At 41.6% G+C, this 20601-nt stretch overlaps 1 protein-coding gene across 1 annotated transcript in view; it reads right to left on the reverse strand.

Annotated features, from left to right (window-relative positions):
• VAPA (VAMP associated protein A) overlaps nucleotides 1–20395 on the reverse strand; it is a 40802-nt gene extending 20407 nt beyond the window's left edge. Inside the window, exons 1-2 of the mRNA XM_055126322.1 lie at nucleotides 20083–20395; nucleotides 1885–2037 (exon numbers count right to left, since the gene is read on the reverse strand). Coding sequence (XP_054982297.1) covers nucleotides 1885–2037; nucleotides 20083–20161 — 232 coding nt within the window. The 5' untranslated portion in view covers nucleotides 20162–20395. The remainder of the gene's footprint in view (nucleotides 1–1884; nucleotides 2038–20082) is intronic.
• Between the last annotated feature and the right edge of the window lie 206 nt (nucleotides 20396–20601).

The following is a 20601-nucleotide window of genomic DNA, read 5'->3' on the forward strand; positions in this document are numbered from 1 at the left end:
ACACACAAGTAAAGAAATAGTCTTACATTATGTTCATTAACTTCACGACTTTGAAAAAAATTCTCATGGTTTAATACGTTTAAAAAAAAAAAAAAGAATACAGAGAATAAATGTCAAGATTTACAAAACATTATACATTTCCATTAGCATCCGTCACTTAGTAATCACTAGGTACTAAAGTGAAACTTAAAACATGGCTAGAACTTTGAGTTAAACTCTACAGTTGCACATCATATGAAGATAAAACAATTAACTCTGTGTGTATATTATGTAAATTAAAAAAGCAAATCCAAAAACCTAAGCAGCAAAACTAAAGAGAAGGACAATAATAGGCATGCTAGTCAATCACAAAACAACTGATGACGAATACAGTAATTCTAAGTGACTGGTTATATGAAGAAGCACTACTTTAAAAAATTAGAACAAGCAAGTTCTAATTAAAGTAGATGAATGCGGGGGTATGATGTATAAATAGTAACCAGTCAATCTGGAGTTTTTAAAGTCAGGTGCTCAGTGCAAATGTGGGATAAAGTGTTTATTAAAGTATACTTGTAGACTTCAGCAGTCTACAATCCTTTAAAAAATTCTATTAATTTTACGGATCCCTACAGATATAAAATAACAGCACCAAAAATGATTTTAGCCATGTGGATACAAATAATTCTAACATCTTCCTATTTAACTCAGGGCTTAAAGATTTATACAGCAACTTTCAGAATGCATGGACTCACTGCATAATCCTATTTCAACATCCAGAATGCATGTACTCAACTGGTTTATCATGTTTCACATGTCTTTCCCATGAGCTGTCAACTTAAACAAACAGAAAGCATTCTATCCAGGTGATCAAACTAAGAGTTTTCAGTTCAATCTTTTTCTTGAGGATCTGGTGTTGTGTATACTCCAACTTCTGTTCTGTCCTTTACTGTCAGGTTCCACTTCTACAGTGGGAGGGACACTCTAGACTCACAATCATTGTATAATTTGTTATTTTGCTGTGAGACTGAAAACCAAAAGTCTGATACAGAAAACAAGATTATTTTTATAAAATAGACATTTTAGCAATACTTATCAGAATCATCCAGGTCTGGCGGTGTCTTTATTCTTAAACGTACTTATCTCTAGGGACACCAAGAAACTACTGCTCCCCATAATACCGCAAGCACACACTGAGAAAAGACAAGGACTGCTGGGAAGTAAATGCAAAAGCCCCTTAAAGGAAGTGTGAGATCTCCCTTAAGATCAATTATTTTACTTGCTTCCTAGTATTACTCACGAGGTTACCTGACACAGTTAAGGAGTACTGTCTTGGGAAGCCTTAGAAGAAAAGAAACAGTTTACAGAGGCCCTAACTATGGCAACAGCAGAGATTCTATGGCAAGAGTAAGCTGTCCATGTACTAAAGGAAGCAAACCTATTCTCTGGACTACAAAGAGAATAAAAGTTTTTCAAATATACTGTTGGTATTTACAAGAAAGGCTCAATTTTATACACCAGGCAAAAAAGATGCTTGTATATTTTTAAGCAAAAATTTTAAAATGCACATCATATAAACATGTTGGTAACAGACCTAAATGAAAATGAATCACAACAATAATGTAATACTTAAAAAATAAGGGCAGAGAATGTCATTACAGAAATAAAGGACATAAAAACTGTAACACTCCCATCAGTGCTTACAAATTTACCACATAACACTTAACCACAGAAAGGACTGAGAACTTACACATAGTAAGGTAACAGGACATCTTTAAAAATAAACCAGAACTTAAAAAACTTAAGTGCTTTTCTTTTAAGTAAGTTCTACTAATTTAAAACAAAACAATCACAAAATAATACACTTTAAATTATGTAAAAATGCACAACACAGGACATGATTGCTACCTGAGACGGTCACAGTTGACCCTGGGTCAATAATTCCACTGTTGGGCCTCACACAGTACCGACGAGGTGCTGTAGTCTTCACTTTGAAACATACTTTTCTATCCGACGGATTTCGCAATTTAAGATTTGTAGTGACTACATCTGTGAAGGGGCCTGTCAAGTTAAAAAACCAAAATCAGAAAGAAAAAAGTCAGATTCACAGACACAAGACAGCATAATTCAAATTGCACATAACCTCCAATTTTATTTAAAGCATATACTGAGGTTTACATACATAAGTATGACAAATGAGTGAGTTCTTTCCCAGGTGTGAATTTCTAAGAATTTCATTTTCTTCTTCATTACTTACCCTATTTTACCAAGTATTTCCATGTATTATTTCTATCAAAAGCATAGTGAAAATTCCAATTTGTGAACTCAGCCACAAATGTATTGTTTTGAGGCAACACCTGGCAATGCTAAGGGAGACAGAGAACACGGGGAGCTGGGGACCAAACCCTGGTTGGCCGCAGGCAAGGCAAGCACCCGACCCACTATTCTATCTCTTCAGTACCACAATGCAGTAACATTACTCTAAGATCCACATTTGCCATGGTCTACAATCCAGCAATCTTCAAATTCATTTTACAACTGTAAAAAAGTCGAATCTGAAGAAAATACACCCAATGAAAATCATATTCTTGCCTCACCTCTTATTCATTCATCTCTTTACTAACAAATTAGGTGTTTATTATGAAACTAGTCAAATAATCTCTTCCAGTAGTTTCCAACCACCAGCATATGCACCAGTGGCAGTCTGTGGGCAGAGAACGCTTTGAAACCACTGCTCTAAATGCAAAATTGTTAAGGTCCACTTAGATCCTACCAGAGAGGAAGAAAAACAGAGATGACCCCGACCTGACTTGGAGAAGTATACACTTTCTATAATATTAAGACTTCAGCAGTCTACAATCCTTAAAAAATTCAAGCCATGGGGGAGGGAAACCAGCACCACTGGTGGTGGGAAAAGGATACTGGTGAAGGGACAGGTGCTGGAACATTATATAACTGAAATCCAATCATGAACAACTTTGCAATTGTGTTTATCACTGTGATTCAATTAAAAATAATGGAAATTTTTTTAAAAATTAAAAAATTTTTAAAAATCAAGCCCGTATAAACTCACTTTTATTAAGGAATGAAAAATCACATCCACTTTTGCTCTTGGCAAACCTTAAGAGCATAATACAGATTAATCCAGGTCAAAAAAGGCTAGTGGGGCCAGAGCAATAGTACAGCAGGTAGTACTTGCAGGCAGCCAAACCCTGGTTTGATCTCCAGCTTCCCATATGGTCCCCCAAGCACCGCCAGGAGTAATTCCTGAGTGCAGAGCCAGGAGTCACCCTGAGCATCACCAGGTGTGACCCAAAAAGGGCTAAAGATGGTAAAGGCGGTAAGGCGCATGTCAGCCTGTCATGCACGGACATTGGTATGAACCCATCACTGCATGATCCTCTCATCTCTGCCAGCCTCTCCCTCCGCCACCACCACCACCAAGTCACAGACATTAGCCTTCTGTGACCTAAACCATAATGGTACTGCTTAAAGAAAACTGAAGTGGTCACAATGATTTTCTTTGAAAAAAAAAAAATTGAAAGTAAACAACTAGGAATCCAAGACAGATTTTGCTGCCATACCCAATTGTGCTCAAGGGACCATATGTGGTGCCTGCCATGTACAGAAGTCGGCCAAATGCAAGGATGACTCTATGCCCAGATTTCACTTAGCTGTCTCAAAAGTACAGGAATTACCAGTGAGTATAAAAATGTCTAGTACTGTTTCAACTACACATTAAAATGAGCAGCAAACATGGATTAAAAATAAAAATATCTGATGACTCCACTGTAGAGTACGTTTCTGAGGGCCCAAAGTACACATCTGATGCCCCCAAGCAGCAAAACAAATTATAAAATGAAGATGCAGAGATAGAAATTTATTTGTGCTAGGGATTCAGCGATGGGACACATGTGCATGTGAGTCCTAGATTTAACACCAAAACCACAGAAAGTAGTGAATTAAGAACAATTTAGGGAACTTCCCAAGCAGTGCCCAGAAAATCCAGGAGCCTCCCAGGCAAACAAGACATGCAGCCAGTACAAGGCCCAAGAATGCGGTTACACTCAGGCCCTGTATTGTTGTAGCCATCTGAGCCACCCTGGAGATGCTGGGGGTGCCCAGCGCTCAACCCTGTGTGCCACACCTGGCAATGATACCTGGGAGACATCTAGCCAGTACCCAGACTTGGGTTTGCTATCACTGTGTATCTCAGGAACACTATACACTGTCTCAGAAACATCAAGAACAAAAGCAAAGATTTCACACACAAAATTTTTATGGGACTAAGGGTGAGTTGGGAAGATTAAATGGGGAAGTGGTCATGCTTATTATTGTTACAATTCTGCATCTTTGACCAATTAAAAAAAATTGCTGTTTCTTCACCGTTTAACCACGGACTTCGGGTTTATATAATTTTGACAAGCAAGCTGTCTTCAATAGAGGAGAAATTCACATTTGGAATTAGGAAGAGACTAAAGAGTTATCTTTCGGCAAGCTACTGGAAATTTCCAACACTCTGGCTGATCAAAGACTACATTTACATTTTGAGGTTCTGAGGTTGGAAGTGTTCTAGGTATGAGCAAAATTCAATCACTGAGGTAAGAATTTAGATGCATAAAACAGGTTAAAAATGATGCCCGAGGGGCTGAAGCGATAGCACAGGGGGTAGGGCGTTTGCCTCGCATGCAGCCGACCCGGGTTGATTCCCAGCATCCCATTATGGTCCCTTGAGCACCGCCAGGGGTAGTTCCTGAGTGCAGAGCCAGGAGTGACCCCTGTGCATCTCCAGGTGTGACCCAAAAAACAAACAAACAAAAAAAAGATGCCCAATTCAGGACCCAGTTAATAGCCATCTTATTTACTAGAATGGCTTCAACAAGAGGCTGGAATTTTATATTGGTGAGATTATTGTAGCACATCATTCCTGTATTAAAAAAAAAAAAAGAACTTTAATTCCCTAAAAAGAACGGTTTTGCAACATTTCTGCCTTTAAAAAAAAATTGTTATTCCATATTATGCACACCTGAAGCCTACTGGTTAAAAACATGATGAAATCTTACCTTTGTAGATATTATATGTATACTCAATATAGAGACAATACATAACATTACATACACACATACGTATATGAGAAGTTAATTTACTGAAAGCACTACAGCTCTATCAAATCTAAGGAAGACAGCACCTGATGTATTTGTGTTTGGCATTATGACTGCCATTGCAGGGGAAGAACAATTCCACAATGCCACAGGATGAACCCATCTTATGAAGTTTTATCTTCCACTGCAAATAATTTTTTAAAAAAACCTTCCTGAAACTCCTATCAGTGAAATTCTTTCCAAAATTGATCTATTGTGTAAAACAAGAAAAATGTGTTCTTTCTTCCATAATTTAAAAAATGGGTTTCTGGGGTTAGTTACCAAGATAACTGGGGTTGGGATACTAGTTGGAACACTGGGGTGGGTGGCCCTACTGACCTTCATACCAAGTATCTCTGAGATTGGACTCAGATCCCTTAATCACTTTTTTTAGGAGCCCTCCTCATCAAACACATACAAAAACATGAATTTACCAGTACATTAGGGTAAATCATTCTGTAACATAGCAATACCACTCATAATGCACAGTCCATGAATCTCCACTACAACCCATCTTTCAAAAGTTGATACTTATAGGTAGACAGCTACATGAACACTCTACATGCAGTTTTTTACCCTCATTTCAAATTTTTTAAGAGAGCCAGACAGCACTATTCAAAATATAAATTCAATCGTCCTAAGTGTCCTGAAGTGTCCTAAAAGAACTTGGTATAAAAACTGCAAGCACATAGCCAGGTATAAAAGGATGTAAGCACCAAAACTGAGATGTACTAACCCCAAACACTTCAACTACAAAAAAGTCGTGTGAGCACTGTAGCCAGGAGTGAGACCTGAACCCCTGCAGCAGCACTGCAACAAAAAAAGCATTCAAACCAAGTGTATGAACCCCTGGTAATAACATAGGAAAGAAAAGGGACAGGGAGAGAAGAGGATAAGCAATAATCATAAAGAAAAGATCAGGACAAACTCTGGAGAGAACGGGAACAAGCAGAGCTCTGGAATGCCAGCCAGGATCTATTTGTAGTCCTAAGCAATGATTACATGGCATTTACTTTCTGATAATGTCCTGAACTGTACATATTTTTTCTTTATGTAAAACAATAGAAGTTTTCATTTCAGAAAAATGAATCCTTGGTCAGGGAAGCAGCTCAAGAGTAGAGCATTTGCCTTGCAATAAGATCCTAGGTTCAATGGACTTATTAATACAACCTAAGCAAAAACTTAAGTTTTTGTTAGGGAATTGTTCTGAAGTCTGAATCACGTGCTTTGGTTTAATCACTGAGCACGACCCAAGCACCTCACCAGTAGTCCCAGTATTCCCTGCCAGCACCGCTAGGTGGGCCTCCTCCAACAGAGAGACCAGAGTGAAAAGTATTTTTGATGAGGAAAATGAACATTTAAAGCAATTTATGTAGACAACAAAGAAAAAGAATAACTTGTTTTACATATCAAGGTTGAGTTTAACCTTTACAATTAAGAGTCCACTTTAAGATAATAATGAAGTCACAAGTATCACTGCTCTCTCTCCAGCCCTATTTTTAAAAGATTGCTTTTGTAAACCTTTCATTGCTTTTTATTTAATTTGCCCCCTCCCCACTGCTGTTGCTATTGTTGGTCAGTGATCACATAACTGGTTGTGGTGTGTCCAGAGAATCACTTGTTACATCGCCTTGTTAAAGAATCACAAAGGCAAGACCAATTATACTCAATACTGTAAGCTAGTGCCCAAATTTGAGTCAGGACCCATATATGCAAGACAAGAGCTCCACCACTGAGCTACATCCCCCACCCAATATACTCATCCTAGCACAGCGGGTAGGGCATTTGCCTTGTACGCAGCCCACCTGGGTTTGATTCCTCCATCCCTCTTGGAGAGCCCGGCGAGCTACAAAAAGTATCCCGACTGCACGGCAGAGCCTGGCAAGCTACCCGTGGCATATTCAATATGCCAAAAACAGTAACAACAAATCTCACAATGGAGACGTTACCAGTGCCCGCTTGAGCAAATCGATGAACAATGGGGCTACAGTGCTAAACATCTTAGCATACATAGCAATGAGTTCAATGATTGCTTACTGAAAAGATAATCTTATTTTTAATTCAAACAAGCAGTAAAATACAGCACAGGGCATCTCAGAAATAGGTAAGGCAGGCCTCTGGGGTGCAACTTAAATGCAATGCAGGCCCAAGAGACACAGTAGTAAACTACTCACTTTTCATGTATGAGACTGGGATCAAGTTCCTGTACCACCAAAGAATAAAGAAACAAATCAAAGCAAGCAATACAACCCAGAACAATAGCTCAGCGGCCTGGAACACCTGTTGAGTCAGGTTGTGAGTTCAATCCCCAATGCTGGCTGGTCACATGTGCCAAGTGCTGCTGGCCGTGATCCCCTGACCATACAACAGCCAGGTCTGTGTACGCACCACACAAAACGGTGCAAGTCCCAAGGAGCACTGCAACAGAAAGATGTACAGCATTCAATGAGCGCAACCAACAGCAAGCACACATTGAAGGAAGGGAGCACGACTCTCACCAAGCAACAAAGTTCAGCAAGTGCAAATCCCAATGATCTCAACAACGCTGGCAGTGGAGGTGTAAGGAAAGAACAAGCAACAAGTACTGTGCATGAACATTCCTGAAATGACATCCAAGACTTGCTAAAAGACAATCCTCCATGGGATCTCCAGCATTCTTGCGTATATTCCAAGTCAAGGCACTGGAAACGCCTGAGTCTTTTCCAGCATAAGTGAAAAGCAGATAATGAAGAAGATAATGTATGTCTACCTGCTGCTGGGAAGGCTTTCCTACTGCAAAAATAGAATATACGGTATTCCTTTTAATGCCTTAATAAGAACACACCTACTACCCTATGCTAAGATAACTCAATCCTAAACTATCATAGCCTTGATGATTTTTGTATAAAAATACCTGAATTATTTTATGAGGGTTAGGTTAACCCAACAGTGCTTAGGGGGTATCCCTGGCTGTGTTCAGGGTACCTTAGGTTGTGCCAGATTAAAACCAGGGCCAGTCACATACAAGGCAATTGCCATACCTCCCATCCTTTCTCTCCAGCCCTGCACCTTAAAATTTTTTTTAAGGAGTGTTTTTTCAAACTACACCTGGCTGTAGTAGGAACTACTTCCACCTTGGTGCTTGGGCAACACTCCATGAAGTGCCCAGGGTTGAACCCAGAACTCCAGCATGCAAAGCATGCACTTTAGTCCATTTGAGTTCTCTTCAGCCCCACAAGCCCTGTTTTGGGGAGACTGGGAAGGCTTATTCCTGGCACAAGAGTCAAGGCACACGCTCAGTGCTTAAAACCACTCCTGGTGCTGGGGGGGGGGGGGGGGGGGAGGAGCCTACATACAGTTCCGGTGATCAAACCAGGGGTGCAGTGCATGCAAGGCAAGTGCCTCAGTCCCTGAAATATCTTTCCATCCCCTCTCCAAACTTTCAATGCAGAGGTTGGTCAGCCTAACATACATGATCCTGGTGACATTACTTAAAACAAGAATTACCTTTATACAACTGGTATTGTTACATTTCCAGGTATAAATTACCTGTCCTCCCACTGCATAATCTTCTAAAGATATGCATATAATTTGAAATATGTGCATTCAAAATTAAATATTAAATGTGCATGCTATTTAATTGAATAACTTTATTAAAGTAAGTGCTCCATTATCTTAAGAGTCCAGACTAGAGGAAATGAGAAATGAATTCTGGGAGTGAAGCTGGAATCAACAGTTTTCTGTTGATTCTTAACTTTAACTCACCATCTAGACTTAGCTTAACTTTAACTCATCTAGATCAGAGGGAATTTTAACACCATGCATGTGCATGTGTATTTAGCTTGATTACTGAGGCATTCATAGTGGTACCAGTACTCAGAAACCATACAACCAAGCAATACATCTTCCCTTTGGAAACTATAAAAGTTTGGTTTTTAAAACAGAAAATAATCCAAAACTGTAAACACACTGTATTATAGAAAAGTAGCGTATGCCTTTAAAGTTGAGGGCACTGACTCCATGTCAGATAATTAACATATTAAAGTGAAAATCTGGTGCCAGAGCTATAGTACAGTGGAGAGGGCACTTGCCGTGCATGTGGCCAATCTGGGTTCGATTTCCAGCATCCCTTACGGTGCCCTGAGCAACACCAGGATTAAATCCTGACTTCACAGTCAAGAGTAACCCCTGGGAACTGCTGGGTATGGCCAAAAGGAAAACAAAACAAAAAAGTAACCGTCCACCATGTGTTGTGTGAACATAAGCCAAAAAGGGTTGCTAGAACACAGTAAGAAACTTTCAAATCATACTGCAAACTGAAATTCAAACTCGTGTCTGTAATTTTTTTAACATCTCATTTTTAAAAACAGTAACTAAACTTAGAGACTAACCCTGGATTTTCCTTTAGGAGAAGCACTCCTTGGCAGTGCTCAAGGACACCCCTAGCATGCCTAAGAAACATGCCGTGCTGGGGGTTCAACCTGGGCTTCCCACTGACAAAGCATGTATCCCACGGTTCTCCACCGTTCTCCTCAGCCTCGTTAACTTGATTTTTTGTTTCACTTTTACAAAAACTGACACATGCAAGCCAGTGTTCTATTGCTGAGCTCTATCCCCAACCCCATAATCCTAAAATCTCAATTGAGCACCAAACCTTCATGGTAACCAGTTACCCAACATAAATCAGTAAGTAAAACAAATGCACCCAGCTTGTCCGAGAAAAGCAGTCAGGCAAACTACTTTATTAACATCTGAATAATTATATTTCCATCATTATTAACACAAGTTGCCATGGATAATTATGAAAATACCTATTGGTATTCTATGCAAGTTCAAGATACTGGTCAAATTTACTATCAAATATCAGAACTATAAAATTTTTTCACTCGTAAGTCCAATCTTTTTTAAGCAAGGTATTCGTTTTTATGAAAAAAGAAACCACAGCAAATGACCAAATACCAAAGGGCCTTGCACAGAGACCTAGGTTCAACAATGGGGAACAGCCCACCAGCCTCACCCCCCCACCTCCCAGCAAAAAAATACAAACCTGCTAGGAGTTTATTGTCAAGATTAAACAATGTCAAAGACATCAAGACATCAGAAATAACTAATTCCTGGGAGCACAACAATGGTCTTTTCAGGTTCGAAGAGGTAGCACAGCAGCTGACTTGGATTTGACCTCTGCTCTGCATATGGTCCCCAAACCTCATCAGGAGTGATCCTGGAGCAGAGCTACTAGGAGTGAGTTAGGCGAGTCCCCTCCCCTCAAGAATGATCTTTCTGAACTCATCTCTCAACCAGTTGCTTCTGCTTATACAAAGCAAGGTTGCCAATCTTACTTGGTCTTCCACCCCCTTTAAGGGCAGAGAAAAAAGTCACTCAGCACTCCCTTCCCCTGACAATCCCTGACAACCAGAAACCAGCCTGCTTTAGAGGAACAAAAGCCCAGTTGCACCACAGGCTACTACTGCCACCCCCACCACCCCCACCTATGGAAGGATGAGTCTTGCAGGCAATAAAGTGATTAAGTTCAGATTCCTCCTGACAACAGTGCTGGTTAATAAAAACAGGATCCTATAAACTTACAAAGAGATACATATTAGTAACTATTAGTACCTAAGAGTATTAATAGCTATCTGTTAGTTATGTAGGGCTGGTGCGATAGCACAGCGGTTGGGTTTTCGCCTTTCACGCGGCCGACCCTAGTTCGATTCCTCCGCCCCTCTCGGAGAGCCCAGCAAGCTACTGAGAGTATGGAGCCCGCACGGCAGAGCCTGGCAAGCTACCCGTGCGTATTGGATATGCAAAAAAACAGTAACAAGAAGTCTCTCAATGAGAGACATTACTGGTGCCCACTCGAACAAATCGATGAGCAACGGGATTGGTTATGTAAAAATTACCTGCGATCCCTAACTTACCTATAGTTGCCCATAAATTACCTGAGTTTTAGTAGGATCGCTGTTACAACTGTGAGTCTGGTAAGTGATTCGTGAGTTACCTATAATTTATGTGAGTTATGTATGCCTGCTCAGGGCTACCTGGCAACTCTTTTTAAGTATTCTAGGACAGTGAAATATTGAAAACTACTGGTCAAGAACCATTCTCAGAGAAATAAATACCCCACACAAATTACAGATACTTGAATGAGACATCAACTGATGCCAACAATAAAAGTTCAATGAAACTAAATATTTATGTGCAGTTTAGGTAAACATGATTTTCTACTTGTTTTTATACACCTTGATTTGTATATTATTGTACTGAACACAAATTACAAATTTGCTACAAATTATTCTTATTTTTAATAAGCTTTCAGACTATACAGAAAGTGTAACTTATTAATGAGAACAATTCATATAGGAGGAATTTAATAAAGCCTTTGATCTACTCTCACAAAAGTACCAAGTACAATATACCAAAGTAATCTTATGGGTTTTTTCTTCCTCTCACACACACACACCAAAAAAACCACCTAGTGCATGATCACTGTATAGAAAGTCACCGTCACTGTCATCCCATTGCTCATCAATTTGCTCGCGCGGGCACCAGTAACGTCTCCATTGTGAGACTTGTTGTTACTGTTTTTGGCATATCAAATACACCACGGATAGTTTGCCAGGCTCTGCTGTGGGGGCGAGATACTCTCAGTAGCTTGCCGGGCTCTCCGAGAGGGGCGGAGGAACCAAACTCGTGTCGGCCACGTGCAAGGCAAAGGTCCTACAGCTATGCCATCACTGTAAAATACTTTAGAAAAACTAAAAAATAAAAGACAGACTAATCCTTATATAGAGCTAGTGGGTATTAATATTTTCTGTTTTTTTCCTCTACACATCACTGTAAAGTGATACCTACGCAACAATTCAATAAGGTAACAATGCTGTCCACAACAACATCACTAAAGCTGGAACAAGTTTTCTAGTCCTATTATGACACAATCCCATATAGGAAGAATTTTTACAAAAAGAAAAAATCTGAAAAGTTAATCTAATCAAGCATTTGGATTTTATCAATTATATCAAGAACATGGAACTCTATCCAACAATGACCGAGTCTCTGTCAACAACTCAATGCACACCAAATATGAGGTACTGGCAGGTATTGTTTACAATTGAGAAGACTTGAAAGCATGAGAAATGTAAAGCATAAGCTAAACAAACAGAAGTACAATTAGGTAAGTTTTAATAGACTAAACGCTATATTTTTCAAAAATTCAAGTGGCTTTACTAAATGGTATCATGATAATGTAAAAATGTCCTTTTGTAAATTAGAACTACAAGCTTAATAGGCTTAAAATGTTCTAACCACAATGTTTTAAAATACTAATAAAAACAGACAAGTACAGCAAGCATGCTAATTGTCATTAAACTTAAGTATATGAAATCATTCAATATAAAGCATACCACTTTATATTATGGTATACTATATATACCATCATATATATAGTCTTTTTATACAAGTTTTTATGTTTTGAATTGTATTATTATGAGTCATATTCCAGATGTAATAAATCCATAGACACTATTTCACATCCTTACATTTCAATTTCAAAACAATATTTTTTCCTACTAGAAGGAAAGCAAGAGTCATATTATACTATCTCCTCCTTAAAAATTCACCATGGGGCTGAAACAATAGCACAGCAGGTAGGGAGCTTGCCCTGCATACAGCCAATCCAGGTTTGATCCCACACAGCGCAAATAAATGGCCCCTGAAGCCCAACAAGAGTGATCTGGGTGCAGAGAAAGGAGTAAACCCTGAACAGCAGGGTGTGACCCAAGAACAAAATAAGTAAATACATAAATAAAAGATTCACTGAATGACCAGTCAAGGAAAGAAGAAAAATCATTAAGAAGCATTAAGGAGAAAAATCAGCATATCTCTAAAAAGGAAAATAGAAGGACACTTAGTAACACTCTGTACAGACCAATTCTGCAAATAAAAGTACTAACACCAACAATCACAAAACACTACACTTGGAGAATTGAAACCAAGTGTCCCCACTAGTTAATATGTATTTTTTCCATTTCACAGAAAAATCATTGAAAAAAGAAAACTCAACTGTCATATATGTCCAAAACCTTTACAGTCAGAGTAACACCAAGAAATCCCCTAGTCTAAAAGGGCCAGAAAGGGGGATGAGCTCAGGTTTTATACACAGAAAGCCTGGATTCAATTCCCAGCACCACATGGTCCACTGAGCACCTTAGGTAGCAAACACCAAGCACTGATGGGTGTGGCCCCCAAACAAAGCAATCACTTCATTTCCTTCACAAATGGAAAAGGAAGAAGCTCAATTTGTCTGGTACTCAAAAAATATTCTACAGCCCTTCTCTGGAACCACAATTACTATCAGGTAATTCCTACTGAAAGAGTCACTGATTTTATGGGAATTGAGAGACAAGATATCCAAAACTTTCTTATGACTGTAATTATTTTGTTTGTCTCTTATATGGACTTTGTTTTTTGGGTCTCACTCTGTGCTCAGGGCTTACTCCTGACTCAGTGCTCATGGGTCATTCCTGGCCGGGCTCAGGGAACCTTATGAAGTGCAGGAAATTGAACCCAGATCAGCTGCCTGCAAAGCAAACACCTTACCCACTGTAAATCTCTCAGGTCCAAAGCAATGAGTGTTTATGAGATGATCATTTCATGCCTTATCTTGCTACTATGGATATAAAAATAAAACTTGATGTATTCTCAATAATTGATTAATATTTGCTAGAAGAGAAAATACATAAGTATCACATAATACTAAGTACTGCTATTACAGATAAGCACAAACTTGAATAATGGCATGTAGACAGCAGTGACAAACTTGTAATAGGAGAACCAAATACTTCAAGAGTGTTACTTGAACAGGAGCCTTCCTATCAAATAGAAAAAACATTTTGAATAGAAAATGTACAAAGTTTTGCAAAAGTTAAAAGACTTGAAACTTTTTTAATACAGTCAAAGCTAAAGGTTGAAAAGAAATGAAGAGGCAGACCAGAGATTCACGAACCTATTCGGCCTCTTTCTCCCAGCACTGTTTTGAAGGAGGGGAATTTACCTTCTTTAAATAAACAGAAAGTGCCCACAAGTGCATAGGAGGCTGCTGCCACTACCCACTCCCTGCATTATTTCAAGGGCCCCGTGAGGGCAGTTATACTGAAAAGGGTGTCCGATAATGGAGCTGGAATCTTTCAAGTGCATACTAGGAAAACTCTCTCTGATTTCTGGGCCACACCCTTCAGCAGCTTGTAGCTGGGAATGCTTGCAGGGTTGGGCAGTCACAAGGATCATACCCAGCACAGAGGACAGGGGGCTTGCTTTGCAAGCAGCTGATCCAAGCTCGATTACTGCACCCAGTAAGATCCCTGAACAGCACCAGAAATAAATGAGCACAGAGCCAGGAGTAAGCCCTGAGCACCCCTGAATGGGGCTCAAAAGCAACCCCCCCCCCAAAAAAAAAACAGGCTTCCATATGCATGCTAGCTCCATGAGCTATCCCTCCTACTGTTTTTTTCATTTTGGTTTTGCTTCTAAGATTCTTTAAATAAGGTAACTACAATACCACATTTGCATTTTTCTAAAATAGGTTAGTTCTAACAGCAGTGTGGAATACAGACTGAAAAGAGAGGGACATCAGAGAAAAGGAGACTAATCTGCTGACTAGAAATTACCTATAGTAAAGAAATTATTCCAAGTCCACATCTCTTGCTGAGTAACGTCTAACCAAACATCTATTTATCAACATCTCAGTAGTGTCCTAGGAGAGCCTGAAAACATCCAACAGTTCATAAGCCTACCACTGTTCCGTACTCCCACGTAAAATGCATTTGGCCCTCACCTAGACATCCAGAATGCAATGCATTTTAACACCACTGTTCCTTCATTAGCAAAGGCAGAAAATCTGAAAGTCATGCGAAAATCTTCCACTTCTCACTCAGTGGACACATCTAACAGACCCGCCAAGTCTTTCCTTTTCACCTTCTCCAACACATTCCCTCTGGCCAGACTGCAGGAACTGTGCGATTTCAATCTCCCTTCTAACCTTAGTCTGCACTGCTACCAAAAATCACATTTTTAAAAATCACAAATATGGCATCACTCCATTTCCTCTACCTCTAACATTTCCCCTACTTATAATCCCTCAGCAGGTTCAGGTTTTTTTAATTACAAAAAAAAAAAAAAAACCAAACCTCCTCCTAACTTGATTTACTAAAGCAGCTCCCACTATGACCTCTTTCAGACTGTTAAATGTTTCATGCTCTCTCCTGCCTGGATGAATGGCCCCTACTATGTTTTCTTCTTCACCTTTTTAACTTCTACTCATTCTTGAAAAATCGTAGTCACTTGTGAAGGCATTTTCTGACCAAATCAAAGTATCCTGTATCTCTTCACATCTACCTTTCCTTCTTCAAATTATCTGATTAATGTCCATCCATGAAAGTAAAAATTGTTTTACTCAAAAGTGAAGTGGGGAGCTGGAGCAATAGTACAGCGGGTAGGGCATTTGCCTTGCATGCGGCTGACCCAGGTTCGATTCCCAGCATCCCATATAGTCCCCCAAGCACCGCCAGGAATAATTCCTGAGTACAAAGCCAGGAGTAACCCGTGCCGGGTGTGACCCAAAAAGCAAAAAAAAAAAAAAAAAAAAGTCCCGTGTATAGGGGATAAAGAAATATAGTACAGCGGGTAGGGCTCTTGCCTTGCACATGGGTCAACCACATTCAAACCCCAGCACCCGAGATGGTGTTACAAGCCCCACCAGGAGTAAGCCTTGAACAGGGAAGAAAGGATGGGTGACAATACTTTGTTTTCAGCAACAATTCAGACCTTTCAGCATATAAATGAATTTAAACATTGATTCAGAGCCAGAAATGCATTAAAGGTAATAGATTCAAGATCTCTAGGATATAGAAATACAGATTTTTATTATTTGACATGCAAAGTATTTTTGATATGAGTAAGCACAATGCCACTAAATAACCTTAAATGTGGGGCTGGAGAATAATGGAGGGGTTATGAAATGCATTCACCCAGGTTTGATCCTTGGCACCTCCTGGCCTCAAGAATTGCCAGTGTAATCCCCACATCCTTAGATTCTAGCACTTAATTCTAGTCTGAGCAGGAAATGGAGTGGCCCCTGGGGCAGGGGGTGAGGTGGGGTCCAAAAAAATCTTTAATACAGAAGAGTAGAACTGGGTAAGGAAAAAAGGTCTGACGTTTATCAAGCGTAATGCTAACAAGGAATAATCAAATCCAGACAACCAATGATAATCGTGTATGTTCTGTGACTACATGTGCAGAGTGTCAAAGGACAGAAAGATGACTCAATGGGCAGAGAACATGCTTTATATGCAGGAGGCCCAGTATTTGATCCCTGACACCACCAGGTATGACCCCCAAAGCACAAGGTGGGAATAGCACTGCCAGGTACAGCCCAAAACAGGAAGGAAGGGAGGGAGGACAAGGGAGCACAAGAAAATAAAGGGAGCAAAAAAAGAAAATTCAAACACAAATAAGTTATCAAAAAATTTAAGAATTTTTTAAAAAGAGGCAAGAAGTCATAATGAGACAAAAACTGGAAATGATCAATGCAACTGAAAATGCAGTAACAAGCCCACAGAGAGCACTAGAGCTGACAAGCGAAGAGGCTGGTGATGGTTCCATGGCAAAGCACAGGTCTTGCATATATAGGCCCTAAATTCAATCCCTGGCACAAACAAAAACTAAAAGCAAAGGGCTAGAGAGATAGATAGTAGGGAGAAAGGGAACACCACCGTACAGAGCTAGCCCTGGTTAGATCCTGGCACAGCACAGGCTCCCTGAGCAAGGCCAGGAGTGCAGTTCAAAGCACAACCAGGTGTGGTCCAACCCCTTTCCCCCCCCACATACACCCCAAAAGACTGGAAAAACCAGGAACATTTGAAATGAAGTTTTCATTTCCACAAAGAAAATGACAGGGAGTGAAGAGCCATAAACTTAAAGAAAGAACTTTGGTTACTTGTTTTAGGATGATTTTGTCATATTTATAAGTTAAAAGGGAGAAGTCATCGGTGGAAAACCTGAGAGGGAAAATTATCTGATGGGAACTTAGTCTACGAATGACTCATGAGTGATTTCACCTTAACCAGCAAAAGCAGCAGAATAAACAAGCCTGGCTACGAGAATGGCTTTTCTTCCTCAGAGAAGCATGGATATGTGAACACGAATGGGTGTTACAAGAGAAATCAGCACATCATGAAAGGGCTTGTGTATAATATTCAAAGCATAATAATTTTATCCAGTGGGCAACCAAAATCTACTTGAAAGCTTTTAAAAGATGGAATAATAAATGACATCTATGTCCTGGAGGTACAGGGACGCAATCACTCTAAGAGTTAATTAATGGAGTTACAGTGAAAGGGGTCTAGATCCAAAACACCCAAAATTGAACCAAATAACCCCAAGAGTAGCAGCAGGAATATTCTACAGCCTCAGTTGGGCTTCTAAGTGACCTATCACAAGTCAGTTGATTCCTCAAAAAGCTTAATTTAATTTACTGTTTATTGTTATGAAGCACTTCCGACACAATGGTTTAAGTCTATTTTCCTCTTACTGATTACTGAAAGAATATAACATGCGATTTATTTCAGCAACTTCAAAGCTTTTATCTTCAAACTTTCCTCCAAAACAAGTAATCAGTGAAAAGGATTGTAATAAAATGCATAAAATAAAGGGAAAAAATTTTAAGGTCAAAAATGCCTTTCACATACACTGTAGCGCTGTCACACTGTCGTCCATCGATTTGCTTGACCAGGCACCAGTAACATCTCCACTGTGAGACTTGCTACTGTTTCTGGCATATTGAACATGCCACAGGGAGCTTGCCAGGCTCTGCCGGGCGGGCGAGATACTCTCGGTGGCTTGTCGGACTCTCCAAGAGGGACAGAGTAATCGAACCCGGGTCGGCCACGTGCAAGGCAAACCGCCCTACCCGCTGTGCTATCACTCCAATATTTGGTATTTGGTATATACACTAATGCCAAATCTGAAATTTGATTTATAGATTAAAATACTATCAGGATTTAAACAACAGAATTTGGAGATACATCTATCTTTTTCTCCACTAGTTCAACAAAAAACTACTTTAGAGTTAAAACTGCTGTTATAAAATGCTGATAATTCAAGTTGTACTCCAGGGACAGGGCTACACACATGGTACAGGGCAGGAGCACTCTGCACAGAGGAGGTCACCAAGAACTGCAGGAAGCAATCCCTATGCACCACCAGGCATGGCTGAAAAAAATTACAGGTGCTTCAGGGCAGGGCAAATCAAACCTAATGGATTTTTAGAGAAACAATGTGGAGACTGCAGAGCTTGCGTTGCTAACAGAAGGCCTTGTTCAATCAAAGCTCCACCTGGTCCCCCCAAAATAAGCAAACAAGCAGGGGACGATTCTAAATGAGTACCCTAGGTGTAGAACTCTGCATATAAAGATTTCCATCAAACTACCTCTGACTTATCATTCAAGAAGAAAAGATTCACATGAGTGAGGGGGCAGAGCTCAGCAGGCACGGCGCTGCAGACCTGCGTGAGCCCCGGCAGGAGCCGGTAAAAATTCGAATGACAGCAAATGTTGCCCCCTAACTTACCCTAGTCCTCCCTCCAATTCTTCCCGTTACTCATCTTTAAGAATCACACAACAAAACCAGGATATTTAAACATAAATCGTACATTTTCTTGTAACAATGTTTGAGTAAACAAACGATCCCTTGTCCAACCTCCCCTTCCCCTATAAAAAACAAGCTTCCTCCTAAAAGTTTGGGGGCTGGGAGGATATAAAAGGGGCTTCTTTTATATTTGTTTGCTGTTCTATGATTTTTCTGTCTCACTCATTAGCCTTGGGGTTCAAGAAAAAAATTAAGACGTAAAACATTTTATTGCTGGTTACCTGATTGCTTTTCCCAAAAAATATACACTCGATCTTTCTCCACCTTTCTTAGCACTGAATACCCAAATCTAAACTGATTGATACCTGTTGAATGAATCACTCAGCTTTCCTTTAGTGAAAAAAATGAATGGTATTTTATTTAGTGACTTTGCCAAATTTATGACCCAAGTGAATGTGAGTCCCTATATGCATCTCAAACATTTTTTTCAAAATCAATGTTTAAAGATGGCATGATATCAAAAAAAATTTTAATGGGAATTTTCACTTTCATTTATAACAAGAATCTTATCTATAGCTCATATCTGTAATTCTTCAATATCTAAGTAAAATGTACAGAAAAGAGGGCGTGTGGGGTTTAATCGTTCTCCCACTACTACTAATCTCAACTATGGCAACATTACAATTTCCCTAGGGACTCTGGACACTTTGTTGTCGCCTAATCCTGTTTTTAAAGGTTCTGCCCTCGCGGCAATGCACACATGCTTATTCATTAGAGAACATTTTCTTTGTAAACTGTCAAAAAAAAAAATCAAGCAAAATACCTTCTAAAAACCACACATCACAAAGGTGTGGATTTCCCTGAATAATGGCTCCTTACTTGGAATTTTAGAATCCCTGTTTTCCAGTACGATTATGGGAAACCGCGCATCGTGAATTCGCTCCCGTGAAACGCACGCCGCGGCGTCCAGCCTGTCCGCGGTCGCGCTCAAGCCCAGAGCGCCGTCTAACCGGGCCGCTGACCCGCGGCTACCTCGCTCCCCGGAGCTGCGCGGGGCCCGGCCGCCGCAGAGCCGGGCGCCCCTGCCCGCCGCGGGGCCCCGCACACGGCCGCGCCGCGCCGCCCCGCGCCCCCCGGCCCCGCGCCCCCGCGCCCCCCGCCCGCCGCGGAGACGCCTCGCGCCGCCCTCCCGCGCCGGCCGACACCGCCCGGCGGCCCCGGGGCCAAGGACAGGCGCGGGCGCGGCGGCCGGGCGCCGGGAGGAGCCGCAAGATGGCGGCGGGCGCGGGCGGGCGGGCGGCACCGCGGGGGCGCCGGGCGCCGACCCCCCGCACCCCCCCGGCCCTACCTTTGAACTTGAGGTCTGTGGGCGGGTCGAGGACCAGGATCTGCTCGTGCTTCGCCATGGCCCCGGCGGCGGACGCCATCGCAGGCAGCGCAGAGCGGGGGCGCGCCCGCGGCGGGTCCCGGCTGGAGGCGGCGCCGGCTCGGCCGACTCAGGGCTCGGCTCCCGCTCCCGCAGCCGCGCCTGTCGCTCTGCGCCGGGCCGCCGGCCGCCCGCTGGCTCCGCAGCTCCGGCCTCACAACTGCCTCAACCCCACGCCAGCCGCCGCGGCCACGCGCACTGCGATCCTCGGCGCCCACGTGACGGCCGCTGCGCGCCTGCGTGCGCGCCCCCGCGAGAGCCCGCGCTCAACCCGCCCCACGCCCGCCGGGCCGTCCCTGCGCCTGCGCCTGCGCCTGCGCCTGCGCGCGACGCCTCGCTCGGCCCGCCCCGCGCCCGCGGGCCCACCTCTGCACTTGCGCCTGCACACGACCCCGCCCTCCGGCTGCCGGGCCCGCCCCTGCGCCTGCGCGAAACCCCATG

The sequence above is a fragment of the Sorex araneus genome, chromosome 2, assembly GCF_027595985.1.
Source record: "Sorex araneus isolate mSorAra2 chromosome 2, mSorAra2.pri, whole genome shotgun sequence".
NCBI lineage: Eukaryota > Metazoa > Chordata > Mammalia > Eulipotyphla > Soricidae > Sorex > Sorex araneus.